This window comes from Netta rufina (genome assembly GCF_964035555.1).
Source record: "Netta rufina genome assembly, chromosome: 9".
Taxonomy (NCBI): domain Eukaryota; kingdom Metazoa; phylum Chordata; class Aves; order Anseriformes; family Anatidae; genus Netta; species Netta rufina.
The window spans coordinates 12510055-12527012 of record NC_140132.1 but is presented as its reverse complement, the minus strand read 5'-3'; the positions used below and the strand labels follow the sequence as shown (position 1 = coordinate 12527012).

At 61.2% G+C, this 16958-nt stretch overlaps 1 protein-coding gene across 1 annotated transcript; it reads left to right on the top strand.

The window, feature by feature from the left end:
• Window positions 1-438: 438 nt before the first annotated feature.
• On the top strand, window positions 439-15891 carry LOC311212746 (diacylglycerol kinase beta-like; the record flags this gene model as incomplete). Its single annotated transcript, XM_084292347.1, has 25 exons — window positions 439-505; window positions 1857-1933; window positions 2829-2994; window positions 3227-3301; window positions 3727-3966; window positions 4414-4584; window positions 5313-5362; window positions 6394-6468; window positions 6548-6667; window positions 7456-7573; window positions 7668-7756; window positions 8140-8256; window positions 8335-8433; window positions 8507-8620; window positions 8717-8790; window positions 8923-8997; window positions 9095-9180; window positions 9399-9488; window positions 9653-9813; window positions 10811-10875; window positions 11333-11423; window positions 14149-14350; window positions 15306-15426; window positions 15506-15566; window positions 15793-15891. 25 exons carry the CDS (start codon window positions 439-441, stop codon window positions 15889-15891), a joined length of 2703 nt encoding a protein of 900 aa, XP_084148473.1.
• Window positions 15892-16958: the final 1067 nt, after the last annotated feature.

Below are 16958 nucleotides of genomic sequence, written 5' to 3'. Positions count from 1 at the left end.
ACAGAGCCGCATCCTCTGGGTGCCAGGAGCAGAGACCAGGCTGCTGCGAGGAGCCGGGCTCCAGCTCCGTGCACCCACACTCTGCCTCCATGGATCCCACCCCTCCATGGGTTCCTAGGTGGGAAAGCACCCGTACCCCCTATTTCCAAGCTCACCAGCCCTGATGACCATAACTATGGCTGTTTCTCCCCCAAGGAGGGAGAGCTGGAGCCAGGAGGAAAGACGTGAGCTGTGGGGACAGCACTACTGACACCGGCCTCTCTTTCTTTACCACCCCAGGGAGGAGGCTGCAGGACAGGCGGCGCTCCAGCAGCAGCTGCTCTGAAGCCCTTGGATCTGCTGCCCACAGGACCGGAGCCCACCGCAGTGCTGATGTGAGCCTGGGCAGCTCCTGGTGTGGTTGTGGGTGGCCGTGGGGTGGCCCTGCTGTGCCCCACGATGAGCGACGGGGGCTGGATCTCGCTCAGCCCGGCCGAGTTTGCCCAGCTCCAGCAGTACACCGACTGTGAGTACCGCGGCTGACTGACACCCCTCGGCTCCCTGCCTGTGTTCTTAAGTATCCGTGGATTTGTCCTGCAGGTTTTGGGTCTGTTTGGATGGAGTCGGGGTTCAGGGGGCTTGACGGGGAGCATCACCCACAGGGGTGCCCAGCCTGCGAGTTTCAAGGGAAGCTCCACCCTGGCCACCTTCCCATGCTGGCACAAAGGAGAAAACCCCAGTTACCCCCACTGGAGGTAGTGAGAGATGAGAGTGGAGCTGCTTTAAAGGAAAAAAGGGCCCCGTCACCACCCTGCAGTGGGGAGGGGACCCTTGAAGCCAGCACTGCCGCACCCAGGAGCGCTGCGGACCCTTTCCCACAGAGCCCCCGCGACGTGGGATGCGGCAGCGCAGACGTGCGCTCGGCTCCATCCTTCCAAAGGCTCCCACATTCGTGAGCAAAACGAAATGCCAGCAAGGAAAGCAGGCGGGCTTTTCCCAAACATGCAGAGCTGCTCTACAGCTCGTCTCGGGTTGCCAGCCCTCTGTGATAATTTTACTTTTGCAGAGAAGGAGTTTTGCTTTTGCAGAGAGCAAATCGTGAGCCTCATAGCATTTATGCAATCAGAGAATCACAGAATGGGTTGGGTTGGAAGGGACCTTGAAGATCATCTTATTCCAATCCCCTGCCCTAGGCAGGGACCCCCCACCAGCCCAGGCTGCCCCCAGCCCCATCCAGCCTGGCCTTGGGCACCTCCAGGGATGGGGCAGCCACAGCTCTTTCCCTTCCCTTCCCTTCCCTTCCCTTCCCTTCCCTTCCCTTCCCTTCCCTTCCCTTCCCTTCCCTTCCCTTCCCTTCCCTTCCCTTCCCTTCCCTTCCCTTCCCTTCCCTTCCCTTCCCTTCCCTTCCCTTCCCTTCCCTTCCCTTCCCTTCCCTTCCCTTCCCTTCCCTTCCCTTCCCGTCAGCGGGGCTTTGACCCCGAGCAGGACGGTGCCGCGGGCAGGGAGGCACGGCAGCACTGCCGGCATCTTGTCCTGCCTCTTCAGAGAGCGGGCTCTGCGGTATTTAATCACAGGCCATAAAACACCATCTGCAGTGCCGAGTCCACGCACAGCGTCTTCATTTGGTTGATCAAAGTTTGGCAAGCGAGACTCGCTCGGCAAGCAGGGGGCGGCTGCAGCGCGCCTGGCGGCGGCTCCGGAGGGGCTGCTGGAGAAGGAGCTGGTGTTTTGTACAACTGTGAATATCCTTCCCTTCTCCAGACATCGCTCTGCCACCCTTGTGCGATCCCCAAGGGGCTAATCATGGAAATGGAAATGTTTTGAATGCCGGCACAGCTTTCAAGCGTGCAGAAGTGCAATGTCTTTGTCTTCCCCAGACTCCACCAAGAAGCTGAAGGATGTCCTGGAGGAGTTCCATGGGGACGGCGTCCTCTCGAGGTACAACCCCGAACAGGTACGGCCCGTTCCCCTCCAGCCTGCTTGGCCGTGCCGATGCAGGAGATGCTGTAGGGAGCCCCCAGAGCCTCAGCTGGCTCCCCAACCCATCCCACCCCCTGCCACCGGGTCCCAGCACTGCAGGACCCTTGCAGAGAGTGTTCTGGGGCATCTCCTTGCCAGGCAGAGGCAGGGAGGGGGTTTGCTTTCTCCAGCCACTTACATACACCTCCCCCAGAGCAAATTATTTTGCTGTTGCCGGTGCAAGGACCCAGCAGGCCCTTCACCTTGTCACGCTTGCCAAGGGAAAGCCAGGGTTATTTTTTTTCAAGAGGTGCTTTTAGAGAGTCGTTAGTGTGCCAGCATGACAGAGCCTTTTCAGAGGGGCTGTAATCACGAGAAACGAGGTGAAATGAGAAAATCCACAGGCTGAATGCAGCGAGGGGGGGCAGCCGAGCTACCCGGCTATTTAAGCTCACGGTGGGGCTCCAGGATGCCACAAAGGAGATTTCTCTGTGCTGTCCCCAAAAACGCCTCCAGCCCTGGTGGCACCAGCCCTAGCATGGCCCCAGCACGTGGGCAGCCTGCGGCCCCTTCACATCCTGAGCTCCTGTGGAACGGGCACAGGGCCAGGGGCGTCCCAGGCGGCACAGGGGGGACGTTTCTCCCCTTCTGTTAAACCTCCGGGCTCCTCTGGGCCTTGCCGTGGTGTCCGTTGCCCACTGCCACCAGTGGGTGCCTGAGGGGGTGTCTGCGGGTGCCCAGCACTGGGGCTGCCACGTGGAAGCTGGGTGCTGGGGAGGCAGCACCCGGTTTGTGGAGGGGGCCCCACACGCGGCAGCAGGGAGGGCAGGGGCTCTGCCCCCTCCGCGTGCCCCAGGCCTCCCCCACAGCCTCCCCTCCGCCCTCCCCAGCCCATCGACTACGAGGGTTTTCGGCTCTTCATGAAGACCTACCTGGAGGTGGAGGTGCCCGAGGAGCTTTGCCAGCACCTCTTCACGTCCTTCAAGCGGAAGATATGCCAGGCATCCCCCGAGGCCCAGCGCCAGAGCCCCGGCGTCCCTCAGCTCGGTGCACTCGGTGAGCCGCCACTGCCCCCGCTGCTGCGTGCCCGGGGGGTGACACCTTCCCCTGGTGGCACAGGGGCAGGGGCCGTGGTGGGGACGCTGGGTCCAGCCCCAGCAGGGCTGCCACAGCCTGGATCCATGCCATCGGCTCCCCCCAGCTCTGCTCTGCAGCAGGAAGGATGGGGCTTTCCCTAGGATGGGGGACCCAGGGGGGCTTCATGGCACTTAATCCTAAACGCGTTCAGAGCCAACATCACTTGATGCTGGCATCTCCATCCAGACCGAGCTGGCCTGTGTCCCTGTCACGGCTACCGACGCTGGTGGCCACGAGGTGTCCATCCCCTGTGCGCAGTGGGGTCGTTGGCCGGGGGCTGAGCACCCGACCCGATGGCTCCGTCCCCTGCCTGGTGGATTTGCAGCGTGTGGAGACATCTGCCGAGAGCTATTTAAACTGCAAAACCGATAAGGAAAGCCTGCCCTGGTGCACACAAAGGACGTGCCAGCCCCCTGCACAGCGGTGGTCCTTCCCCCAGGGACATGGTGGGAGCCACCAGCCATGCCAGAGGGTGGGGGGCAGCCGTGGTGCGGGACCCCCAGGCCAGGATGCCAGGCAGCTTGTGGACAAGCAAAGAGGATGCGGTGGCTAGCAGCCAGCAGCCAGGCGAGCAGGGGGCTCCTGGAGGACAGGGCTAGCGGGGGAGGCAGACAGGTGCCCCACGCCCATGGGGATCCATCCTTTTTGCAGGGATCAACGGGAAAACGCTGCTGAGTGCCCTCGGGCGGCACACAGCTGAGCCCAAGGGCTGCCACAGCGGCACGGCCGAGCCACCATCGGCGTCCCTGAGCCCGGCATCCATCGCCAACGCCTCACCCAGCTGGTCCCGGTCGTCCTCCCAGAAGTCTACCACTGGCACCCCCTCTGCTCACAACTCCTCAGGGTCTTCAAAGGTCTCCTCGGGTTCCCTGCTCAGCCCTCAGTCGCCAGGTGAGCTCAGCCAGGGCTATGCAGGGGATGGGTGGCAGGGTGGCTCCTGCGGGATGCCCACACTGCCAGTGGCATCCCTGGGGCAGCAGCGGTGACTTTCCCAACCGGGCGGCTCCCCAGGGCCTCAATACCTTTGCTTTGCACACCGATGCCACCGGTCCTGAGCCACAGAGCCGCTGCCACTCAATGTCTTAATTACCTGGCAGCAGTTCCTAGGGAGAGAGGTGTTAACGAAGTGACTCACTGCTGCGCTGGGAGCGAGCGTCCATCTGCTGCAGGTGACACCGGCAGTGCCAGCGTGGGTTGTCCCCTTCCCTGGGGACAGGTGTCATCGCTCAGCCCCACGTCCCCCCATGCCGCCCGAGTCCTGCGGAGCACCCCGGAGAATCCCGCAGCCCCCTCCTGAATGTGCAGCCCTAATTCTCTCCCCTCCCTCCCTGCCTGCAGGCTCAAGGAGCTCAGAGAAGAGGTTGCCCTTCAGCCTCCGGAAAAGCCACAGTGCCCTGAAAGCTGCCCCCACGCACCCCCCGGCCTCCCTGGCTCAGGTGGTCTACTTGAAGGACATTGTCTGCTACCTGTCCCTGCTGGAGAGGGGACGGGCAGAGGACAAGCTGGAATGTAAGTGGGACCCCGGGGGCCACAGGCTGCCAGTAACTGGGTGAACTGGGAGGAACTGGGGGGAACTGGTTCCTGGAGGAGGTGCAAGGGCCAGATACGCTGCGTCCTGCTCTCCCGTCACCCCTGCCCCAGGCCAGGCCGTGGCAAAGATGAGACCATGGGAAGTTTCCCCAAAAAAGAGCAATATTTCAAAGAGGGAGACAGTGAAGTGTGGGTGTTTGCTGCTGATCACACCAAGGGATCGTTTCAGACATGGCGTTGTAATTAACTGATGGAGGCATGGCCGATGGCCACTGCAGGGTAGGCTGGGTGCCACGCTGGGGACGCACTAGGCTGGCTGCAAGCCTGCGGGGCTGGAGAACAAATGTGGGGCTAGAATTAAACCCTCGTGATCCCTGCTTTTGTCCACCACCACCACCCCAGTTTTATCCCCTGGTATTCCCTGGGTTAATGGCTGGGTTAATGGTGTTGGCTGTGGGTGCTGAGGGATGCTGAGCAGGGTCCTGCCATGACCCTTCCCACCAGGATCCTGGAGGAAGGCATGGGCACAGGCTGCAGCAGCCCCACGGGTAGGTGTGTGGCCTGGCATACATTTATCTTTCCCTCCTGTTGGAAATTCAGACCCTTCCCCAAGGAAAAGAAGGGACAGGAGCACGCGGTGTGGGGCAGCAGGGCATGGGGGGCCATGGGCCAGGTCCAACCTGCCACGGCTTTTCTTCTCCCTTCAGTTATGTTTCGCCTCTATGACACCGATGGGAATGGCATCCTGGACAGCTCGGTAAGCCCAAGGGGAGAAGCCTGGGGTGATGCAGGGTGTCCTGTCCGCGGGTGCAGGCGGGCTGGTGCAGGGCAGGCTGGTGGCACAGAGGATGAAGGCAGGACAGGACAGGACAGAATACAATACAATACAATACAATACAGTACAATCATTAGGGTTGGAAGAGCCCTCCAAGATCCTCTGGTCCAACCACCCCCCTACCACCACTGTCACCACTGAACCCTGTCCCCAAGCACCACGTCCAGCCTTGCCTTGAACACCCCCAGGGACAGTGACTCCACCACCTCCCTGGGCAACCCGTCCCAGTGCCTGACTGCTCTTTCTGAGCAGAAATGTCTCCTCATTTCAACCTGAACCTCCCCTGGCACAGCTTGAGGCCATTCCCTGGTCCTATCACTGGTTACCTGTGAGCAGAGGCCAACCCCCAGCTCCCCACAGCTTCCTTTCAGGCAGTTGCAGAGAGCAATGAGGTCTCCCCTGAGCCTCCTCTTCTCCAGACCAAACCCCCCCAGCTCCCTCAGCCGCTCCTCACAGCACTTGTGTCCCAGGCCCTTCCCCAGCTCCATAACCTTGCTCTGGACATGCTCCAGGGCCTTGATGTCCTTCTGGTAGCGAGGGGCCCAAAGTCACAGAGCGTGCTCCTGCTCTGCAGCATCTGGCAGCAGCTAAAAAAAAAATCACCCATGGCCAATGCTGGTTCCAAGTCAGGCGCCTGTATTTGAGAAAAGGAATTTTAGTGCACAGGGAAGAAAACAACAACAACAACAACAACAAAAGTGATGTTTTCTCTGTTTTCTGTGGGTATTTCCCTCGAAACCCCTTGTTTTGCCAGGGTGGGTTTTCCAATGGATAACCCAGTGCAGTTTTTGGGATGGGTTCTCTGAGCAAAAAGCAGCTCCCTGCCAAGAGCTGGGATGCTGCCAGCCTGCGGCTTGCGTGGGTTTGTGCCCAGGGCAGCCTTGGGCACCTCAGTGCCTGTAAGGCCTGCGGCTGCCCCTCACCTCCCGGCATGGCCGTGTCCCTGTGCACAGGAGCTGGATCGTATCATCAACCAGATGGTGCACGTGGCCGAGTACCTGGAGTGGGACTCCACCGAGCTGAAGCCTGTGAGTGCCCAGCTGGGGCCTGGGGGGACTCGGGGCCGCGCGCCGCAGCACTGTGCCACCGCCTCTCCCTGTCCCACAGATCCTGAAGGAAATGATGGAGGAGATCGACTACGACCACGACGGGAACGTGACGCTGGAGGAGTGGATCCGGGGCGGCATGACCACCATCCCCTTGCTGGTCCTGCTGGGCATGGAGACGGTGAGGCTCGCCCTCACGCTGCCGCCGGGCCCTCTCAGAGCACCTGGAGGAGGTCGCGGCGCCAGGAGCCACGGGAGGGCAGCCTCCCCTCGGCAGCCCACATGGGCCTGGCTTTGCTCCACACCATCGCAGCGTGCTCCAGTTCCACACATGTTTAACCCAGGAGGCGAGCACCCAAAAAAATGCCAGGTCCCTCTGCTGGGGCGGGATCCCAAGAGCAGAGCTCGGGCAGTTTCCACCCTCTTTATTTCCCTTTCCCATTTTTTCGTCCTGCCAAGCTTCGTGTCTGCAAGGTGCATCCAAGTCCCTGGACGCCTTATGACAGTTTGCAGGGAAAGTTTGGGCTTTTTGCCAGTGCTGGGGTTTGCTTTCTATGGAGATGCAAGCGGGCAGATTTTCAGGCAGGAAAACTCAGCCCACTTAAGTGGGTCCTGGGAAGTATTTGCGCCCAGATTTAGGAGATGTGCTCATCCAGCGAGGGTTTCAGCTGGCTTTATTTGCTCTCCCTGCTCAGCAAGCAGCTTTGCACGGCAAATAAAGTAACGACAACGTGAAGCTGCTTGCAGGGAGCCAGTGTCTGGTGGGGGTGATGTGACGGGCACGTGGTGGCGGTGCCCTGGCCCCAGACGTGGCATCACCTGCAAAGTGTCCCCGCTGCCTGGCCAGGAGCTGAACGTCCCCGGGGAGATGTGCCAAGCACTGGGGGCAGCATGGGTGCAGGGGGTACACCAGGGAGGGAAAGGGAGCGGGGAATGACCCCAAACATGCTCTGCCCTGTTGTCCTGCAGAACGTGAGGGACGACGGGCAGCACGCCTGGAGGCTGAAGCACTTCAAGAAGCCTGCCTACTGCAACTTCTGCCGCACCATGCTGCTGGGCGTCCGCAAGCAGGGCCTCTGCTGCTCCTGTAAGTCACCTCCCCAGGACATCCCAGTACCCCATCCCTGATGGTGCCCAGCAGGGCACCCAGGGCTCACGCTCGCTTCCTTCCCTCCTGCCAGTCTGCAAATACACCGTCCACGAGAGGTGCGTGTCCAAAGAGATCGCCTCCTGCATCAGCACCTACGCCAAGTCCAAGAGAAACACCAATGTGAGTAGGTGGCCGGCGCACAGCATCTCTCTGGCCCTTCCATCTCCTGCCCCATGGTGTCCTGCATGTTTTGTTGAGTGTTTTTATGTTTTTTTTTACTCCCTGGGGTTTGCAGCTCTTGCATGTTCCCAACCTTGGGAGCCCCATCCCTGGCTTGGTTCCACAGGGGAGCAGGTGCTTGGAGGGGGCCGGTTGCCCCCGTGTGCTGTGCAGGGCAGCAGAGACCTGTCGTGGCTGTGCCGGGGGGTGCTTTGGGAAGGGCAGTGGCAGCATGCACCCCTGTGAGACAGCCCCCCCGAATCCCAAATCCAGGAGGCAGCCACAGAGCCAGAGAGGAGGCTGGAGGGCTTGTGACTGCAGCATCCCCCCCCTGCCTCTCGCAGGTGATGCAGCACACCTGGATCGAGGGCAATTCCCCCGTCAAGTGCGACCGGTGCCACAAGAGCATCAAGTGCTACCAGGGCATCACCGGCCTGCACTGCGTCTGGTGCCAAGTCACTGTGAGTGGGCAGGGGCAGGCGGGCTTGGGGGGGGCTGCGCCGTGCCTACACCCCCATGACGCCGCTCCCTGCCCTCAGCTCCACAACAAATGCGCCTCTCACGTGAAGCCGGAGTGCGACGGGGGCCCGCTGCGGGACCACATCCTGCTGCCTTCCTACATCTGCCCGGCGGTCCTGGTACGTGGCCCCACACCCAGCCCACTGCCCTGGCCCCACGGCCTCCCCACCCACCCCTCGCCCCATCCCCCAGGAGCGGCAGTCCCACTGCCGGAGGTCTGAGAGCGACTCCCCCGCCGGCACCAGCCCCGAGGACAGCCAGAGCTTCAAGTTCAACGCCACCACGGCGGATGGGCAAGGTCTGCAGGTAGGGTCCGGCACCGGGCCACGGGCAGCCCTGCTGGGCCAGGCCCCGCGGGGGCCAGGCGTTTGCAGCCTTCGTGCTTTTTTTTCTGCCTCGTAGATCAGCCCCAGGCCCGGGACGCACCCCCTGCTGGTGTTTGTGAACCCCAAGAGCGGAGGAAGGCAAGGGGAGCGGTAGGTGTGCCCCTGTCCAGGGACGGCATCCCTCCCCGGCCCCACCACCAGGGTCTGCGTCCTGTTGGGATGCCCCAGCCGCCAGCTGTGGACCCTCCTCCGTGGCATCCCTCGCTCTCTCTCTTTCCCCAGGGTCCTCCGAAAGTTTCACTACCTGCTCAACCCGCGGCAGGTGTACAACCTGGACCGTGGCGGGCCCACTCCCGGGTACGGAGGTGCCGCGGCCACCGGCAGCCGCCCCAACCCTACCCCGGCACCCCCCTGCCCTGCTCCATGACCGCCTTTCTCTCTTCGCCCTGTCCAGGCTGAGCTTTTTCCGGGACACTCCGGATTTCCGCATCCTGGCCTGCGGAGGGGATGGCACCGTGGGCTGGATCCTGGACTGCATAGGTGAGCAAGCAGCGGGGACACCGTCTGACACCTAGCCTGGCTCCTGCAGAGCGTCCGTCCCTGTATCCCCTGCAAGAGCTGTGCCTGGGCCCTGCCACCCCAAACAGCCCCTGGGCTCTGCTGGTGTGAGGAGGGACATCAAGAGGAGCAGGGAACAAGCCCAGCCTGGGCTCTGCCCCTCCAGCGCTGCCCCAGATCTCTTTCTCCTTGCTCTGCAGACAAGGCGAACCTGCTGAAGCACCCGCCGGTGGCTGTGCTGCCCCTGGGGACAGGCAATGACCTGGCCAGGTGCCTGCGCTGGGGAGGAGGTGAGGCTGTGCAAGCGTTGCCCCGGGGGGATCCAGCCCAGGGGTGCCATTACGGGGCAGCACCTCGCTGGTGGCTCCCCCACCACCCCCAGAAGCACGCAGCACGGCTCTGCTCCCCTTCGCCCTCCTCCACCCTCCTCCAAGGCCTCTTCTGTCCCATCCAGGCTACGAAGGAGGCAGCCTGATGAAGGTCTTGAAGGACATCGAGCACAGCACCGAGGTGATGCTCGACCGCTGGCAGATAGACGTGATTCCCAGCGACAAGGAGGTCAACGGAGACCCCGTCCCATACAGCATCATCAACAACTACTTCTCTATTGGGGTGGTGAGTAGCAGGGCCACCCGAATGAGGCTGGCCAGAGCAGGAGCCCTGCAGAGCGCCCCGGCACAGCCACAGCCCCAAACCTGCCTGGCTCAGGGCTTTTGGGGTGATCCCTCCGCCCGTGGGAAATGCTCCTCAGCTGGAGCGAGGCAGCCCAGGATGCCAGTTCCCACCACCTGTACCCCCCTGCTCAACCCCAAAATGCTCTGAGGCAGCTAAAAACACCTCTGGTGCCCAGCCATATGACCCACCTCTGTGAGGGCACCGCTAGACCCTGGCTCCTCGCTGCACCCAAAGGGACGGGAGCGCCATGCTCCCCAGAGCCCTGTGCCATCGCAGCCAGCCCCAAAAAGCCAAGCTGAGCACAACGTGGGAAAGCAGGAGCAGGGAGCAGGCTCCCCATCGCCTCCTCTGCTCTGGGGTGCCGGGTGGTGGGCAGGGAGCCTTTGGGTTGCAAATGGCCCCTGAGCTGGGCTCAACCTTGGGCTTCCCCGCGTCCCCCCGCCCTCTCTCGGCAGCATTTCCACTTGGAGCCTCCATGAGGAGGGAAGGAGGCCAAGTGTGCTAATTGTGCCTCGCTTAACGAGCCCATTCAAAGCTCTGCGAGCAGCCCTGGCCGAGGCTGCCCTCTCAGTTACATGGGAAGTGCCCGCAGCAGTCCTGAGCCCCTCTAACAAGCCGCCACCTCGTCTGCTTCCAAGGCCCACGTGTGGCTCTGCGGCAGTGCGGGGCACCCCGGTACACCCCCAAAATGTTTCCCGATGGCATCGGGAGCCTCATCCCAAAGCCAGGCCCCTTTGTCCTGCTGGAGCAGTGCCCAGCTCCGTGCTGGGGCTGCATGGCCTCGGGTGGTGCGAGTGGGGCTGCCCCACAGAGAGCTGCGTGCTGGGGGCAAAGCACCGAGCTCCCGCACCCCATTGCACACACGGGGAGGGGGGGCTCTATTTCCCAGCCCTCTCACTACCGTGCTGTGGGTATCTCTGCCCTCCTCTCCGTGCAGGATGCCTCCATTGCCCACCGCTTCCATGTCATGCGAGAAAAGCACCCTGAGAAATTCAACAGCAGGTAAGCGCTGCCCGGCTGCCCTGCCACTGCCGTGGGGCTGCCCGGGGTCCCCTGGCACCGAGGGGATGTGCTGGAGCCCCCTCCCCTCCCACCACCTCTCGCAGGCTCCTCTCGCCCCTCTCCCCATGGGACGGGGCAGTTCACATGGCAGGCTGCTCGAACTTGGCGGCGCGTCTGCCTGCGTTCATCACGCTTTGTAATTAGCGAGGAATTCAGGACCAGCAGGAGCAGGCTGTGCGGCAAGGGCAGGGCAGGGAGCAGGTCATGGCTAGCTGTGGTCCTGCCAGAGCTTCTCAGAAATGGCTCCGCTGGGGGAGGCCAGGCGAGGCAGGGGTGGCTCACGTCCCCACTGCGGTGGCTCCAAAAGGGTCTTGCAGCCCCTCTCACTGCCTCCTGTGGGGCTGGGGGGGGAGCTGCTGGCCCCAAGAGGATGCTCTCGCTGCTGCTTGCACCCCAGGATGAAGAACAAGCTGTGGTACTTCGAGTTCGGCACGTCAGAAACTTTCGCCGCCACCTGCAAGAAGCTCCACGACTACGTCGAGGTGGAGGTGAGCTTCCAGGAAGGGGCCTGGCTCCGTCTGGGAAGATGTTTTTTTTGGGGAGGTTTCGCCAAGGTCTCTCAGTCAGTGTCCTTGGAGCTTCGGGGAAACGGTGCCGGGACAGCACTGACACCCCGGGGTGGTGGCAGGACCTGCGTGTCCCCCTGTGGGACAGGCGTGTACAACGCCCAAACCTCTGCAGCCAGGCTGATAACGATCAAAATAATTAATTAATCAAATAATTAACGATTAAATTACCAAAGAGCAGGAGCAAGAGTTCCCACTTGTCCAAGCTGAAGCATCCCACAGACCTGCCACCTACCTCAGCAGCTCCCTGTGCCCTCGTCCCCTGCCCTCTTTGCTGGCACACCGAGGGAGCAGCCCTCAGTGCTCCCCGTGGGATGTGCTCAGCGGCAGCGTGTTGGGGAGGGTCTCCAGGGGCCGGGCAGGTCCAGGGGAGAATTTTGTTAAAGTCTGTGCGTCGGCGAGGCGGCTGCTCTGCAAACACAGCCCGCAGCTCCAGCGAGGAGCTCGCTGCAAGGCCAGCCAGCTGCAGGCAGAAGAATAGCCCTGTATTTTTCCCCTTCCAGCTGAATTTGAGAGTGTGCCTGGAATATTCTCTCTGTAAACTCCGTGTCTGCTCACAGCCGTCTTTGGATTACATGGAAACAGCCTTTAATTAGAGGAGGGAGGAGGGACCGCTGCGTGCCAGCGGTTGCTAAGAGCTCTGTCATTTTGCAGTTTGCATTGGTGGGGTTTGTGCTGGGCTTTGCTGCAAACTTCCGGCTCGCCTTATCTCTGCGTAAATGCCCCCTTTTAGAACTGATTCTCGAGAATCAGTTCTACAGGAAAAAAAAAAAAAAATTAAAAAAAAAAATAAAACACAACTGGCCGCGCTGCACATGGAGCTGTTAGTGAGCGTGGCATGGGCATCCCGGGCAGCGAGGAGAGCTGCTGAGTGCGAGGAGTGTGTGAAGAGAGGTTTTAAAGCCTGTGTCTACACGGGGAGCTCCAGCCCCTGCTAAATCCTGCAGGGCTCCAGTTCTGCCCTCCAGATGAGACGGGGCAGGAGCTCCTGCCTTGCGCTGCCCCATCAGCTGCTAGCGCCACGCACGCAGGTGCCCAGGAGGGTGAGACCCCAGCCCCAGGGCTGGAGGATGCCCCCGGTGCTCCTGCCATGCTGTCAGGAAAGCGTTAACCCAGCAGCTTTTTAAGTTGAAAGTAGCAGCAGCCCGTCCTCCCTCCAGCTCCGAGGCAACTGTCATCCGTGCAGAGAAATGGCAGTTTTGTTTTGGAAATTGGCACTCGCTGCGGTACAGCTCCTGGAAATGAATTTGCTTTTTCCCCAGCTGCAAATTTCTACTTCCAGCGTCGCTGCCAGCACGCCGTCAGCTGCCCCAGCTCAAAGAGCCCATTGTAGCACGTTGGCATGCAAACAGAGGAGGGCTGCAGAGGGAGAAACTGCTCCTGCTCGCTGGCCCCGCGCCAGGGTGCGGGTGTGCGGCAGCGTGCCCGTGCCCGCAGCCCCCCAGGACTGCACCCCCAAGTCCCTCGATGGATTTGTGGAGGTGCTGCTGTGGGTGAGGTGCTCAAAGCCCATGGGAATTAACACCTGGGGTCGGGGAGGGGGCGAGGCTCTGCCCGGCCAGAGCACGGGGTGCGTCGTCCGCAGCGCCGCGAGGAATCGCAGGCCGCTTGCTCAGCGTCCGCTGCTCGAAGCCTCAGTCCCACAAGTCGTGGTGTTATTAAAACGTGCTGGGAAATAAGTGAAACCCAGCCTCAGAGAGACATTTTTTTGCAAACCAGGAGATGATTCCTGCCTTTTGCTTTCACAGCGAGGCTAAAAATAAGATCACGGACACGAGGGGAGGCAGAGGAGATCTGAACAAACAGAGATGCTCGCTTGTGTATGTGCCCATCTCTGCCGGCCAGCAAGCTCAGCTACTGAGGAGTGCTTATAGAAAGTGTATTAAAAATAAGCTTGAAACCTTCACTCAGCTCAAGCAAAACAACAGGAGTCAAAGCAGCAACGGGGTTTTATCAGCCAACTCACATTCCTCTTGGCAAAGCAACACAGGGAGCAGAAATTCCTTCACATCACCAAAATGCAGGGAAAATGTGCCGGTGTTTGCTGAAGTGTAGCCTAGCAGGTAGGGAGCAGATGCTTGGAAAGAAATACAGATGCTTCAAGGAAAATACAGATGCTCTAGCGAAAATGGAGTTGAAAGTGAGAGACGGCTGCTTCCTACGGCAGTCCTGACTTCAGAGGGGTGCAGACAGAAGAGCTCTTGTTTCTTCAGACCTAAGGCTCCATCCTCCCTGGTGGAGGACGAGGTGAATGCCATGTGCTGAGCGTCCTGAACGCAAGACCTGCAGTGAAGGGCTGCGTTGCCACATCTCCTGCTACCGTCCATGCAGGGCAGCCACAGCCACCAGATATTTCACCCTTTTTAGGGTGCTTTCAAATCCATTGGTCCTGCTGTGTGAGCGTGAAGTGCCGGACACCGGCCTGTGCACCAAAACTGGACATTTTTCCTCCGTCACCTTTCTTGTAATCCCTTCCCAGAGTCATTTCTCGTTCCTGACAAGGCGAACGGTTTGGAGTTAGCCACACTCTGGGGTTTGCAGAGCTCAGGTGGGGCAGGGGGAAGGGGGAGGCTCATGCTGGAGAAGCTCACCAGGTTTTTATGGGGCCGGGCTGGTCCTGCTTGCTCAGGTGTCTTGTGTCTGGCAGTGTGACGGGACCCTGCTGGACCTGAGCACCACTTCCCTGGAGGGCATCGCCGTCCTCAACATCCCGAGCATGTACGGCGGCTCCAACCTCTGGGGCGAGACCAAGAAGCAGCGCGGCTACAACCGGGTGAGCAAGAAGGCGCCGGAGAAGCTGCACGCCACGGTGGTCACCGACGCCAAGGAGCTCAAGTTCTGTGCACAGGGTGAGTGGGGGGGTCCCAGGAGGGGTCCCTGCGAGCTGTGGAGGGCAGGGGGCTCTGCCCACCCCAGCCTCACTTCTCCAGGGCCACTGGTGCCGAGGAGGGGCAGGAAGCTGCAGAACTGGCACAAGAGGCTTTTTTTTAAGCTTCCCTCTGCCACAGTGCCATCAGCCTGGCTGGCTTCTTGCGGGAACGGCTCATTCGCTGCGAACTCCAGGTCCCGGAGCCAGGGCACCTGCAAGTTGCAGAGGGAAAAAAGCAGCCCTGCACTCCCCAGGGGCACCGTGCCCACCTCGTACCCCTGCCCAGCACCGTGCCTGCACCCCGGCCAGCTTCTCTCAGCTTCTGCCTTGTTACACCCAGCACCGATGTGCAAAGTGTTGGTGGGGGGCCCGTGCTGGGACCTGGGTGCTGTTTCAGGCAGGGAGATTTACACTCTCGAGATTTTGTGGGAGCTGCCTGCCCGACACGGGGCACTGAGCCTATCGGCTGGGGGGGCTCGGGCGAGCTTGGGGGGCTGGGCTATGTGCGGGAGCGCTCAGGCCACCCATGAATGAAAGCCAGACGGGTTCAGGATGGAGAGCTCAGACTCGGATGGTTTCCTGGGCCAGAGGCAGCCTGCCAAACCCAGGGGACAAAGCAGGAGCTTTGCTGCAGGCTCTGCTCTGGAGCCAGACCCGGTATTTTGCTGCTGTAGGCAGACGGCTGGCTGTGCCCTCCTCCGGCCAGTGCTGCTTGCTCACAGTCCAGCTCCAGAGGGGGGCTTTTTGGCACTGGGCTTGATGTTAAATCACTCTGAAAAAATGAGCACGCTCTCACTAGCCACCTGGGGAGCATCCCCGGGGGCTGGTGCTGCCCCTGGGCCCCACCATCAGCCAGACGAGGCGCAGAGGGGATGCCCCAAGCAGGGATGCAGGAATGGGACGGTTCAACCCCAACTCATGTCCCTCTCTTGCAGACCTCAGCGACCACCTGCTGGAGGTGGTGGGGCTGGAGGGCGCGATGGAGATGGGGCAGATCTACACGGGGCTGAAGAGCGCAGGAAGGAGGCTGGCCCAGTGCTCGTCTGTCACCATCAGGTATTTGTCCCTGTCCCGGCAGAGCGCCCAGCGGGCAGCGAAAGCTGGCACCTGCGTGACCCTGCGCTCTTTCTTGCAGGACCTCCAAGCTGCTGCCCATGCAGGTGGACGGCGAGCCCTGGATGCAGCCCCCCTGCACCGTGAGTCCCCAGGGAAGGGGCAGCGGGGCCGGGGGTGGCTCAGCTCCCGGGGCTTGGTGCAGGGAGGCTCCGTGCCCCTGCTCCTGGGTGCTGAGCTGCTCCTTCCCGGGCTGGCTGGTCTGTGGGGCCCCTGAGTCAGGGGATGCTCGGTGCCCAGCCAGAGCGTGACTCACCCCTCAGCTGGTTGGGAGCTGCTCGCCGATCTGTGCTCTTCGTTTATTTTTAGGTCAAAATTACACATAAAAGCCAAGTGCCGATGCTGCTGGGCCCTCCCCAGAAGAGCAGCTTCTTTTTCCTGAAGAGGAGAAACCGAACTCGAGATTAACCCGTGCGCAAGGAGCTGCAGTCCAGAGGCACCCGGATGTCCCAGGGCTGGCAACCTTCATCTCCGCGCCTCTCCTGACCCCTCTCTCTGCTTTGGAAACGCCGCCTTGGAAAGCAGACCCAGGCTGCGAGGGGCAGGAGGGGCTCCCGCTCACCCCCAGCCCCCACACCATGGTGGGAGGACGAAGCCACCCCAGCCCCGTGGGGATGCTTTGCCCTGGGAGGGGCTCAGCGGCTCCTTCCCAGCCACCACGGGCGTTTTCTGCAGCCGGGAGCGGAGCGATGGGCACAGGCAGCCGGGCGTGCAAGGAGCGCGTTTGCTGGAGCAGCGCTAGGACTGTTTTTTTTTTTTCCTTTCCCTTAATTTAAATAACTGCCCCCTTCCTCCCGCAGAGCTGCAAACGAACGTGCTCCTAAGGAAAAAAGCCAAGCTTCACTTATTTATTTGTAACCCTCCCGAAGGACACTTGGTGTTTTGCTGCACTGGCTTTCTGTCCACCAGACCTGCGCATCCGAGAAGTTATTTATTTTCGTAGCCCAGGGGAGACGGCATCCTGACCCTTGCTTCCCTCGCTGCCACCAGAGCAGGCTTTCCATGCCTTCGGCTAGCTTTTCTGGGTTGTTTTGAAGCAGATGCAAATGCAGTGTTCGCTCTCAGCCCTGGAAGCTGCTTCAGAGAGCACAGCCTGTGGGGCAGGTTGTGCGGGGATAGACCTTGTTTGGGACCTGGGATGAGCCCAGGGCAGAGAAAAGGAGCGGGCGTTGGGGTGTGGGAATGGCCAGGAGGGACCTCCTGGGGAGCTGCCAGCCCCCAGCAAACCCCAGCTCCGGGTTGGACTTTGCGTCTGGGTTTGTATTTATGTATTTATTTAACATGTTTGGGGCGGGGGGAGGCTCCAGGGGTTGCTTCCCTTTTATGAGGTGAGGTTGGACACGAATGCCACCCCCTTTCTTGCTGACCATCCTGCCAGTGCTGCATATGTGGCACCTCCTGCCTCTTTTGGGGTGGCTTGATGGGGAGCTCCCCATTGCCCCAAACCTCCCAGCCTGCGCAGGGGGCTGGGGACG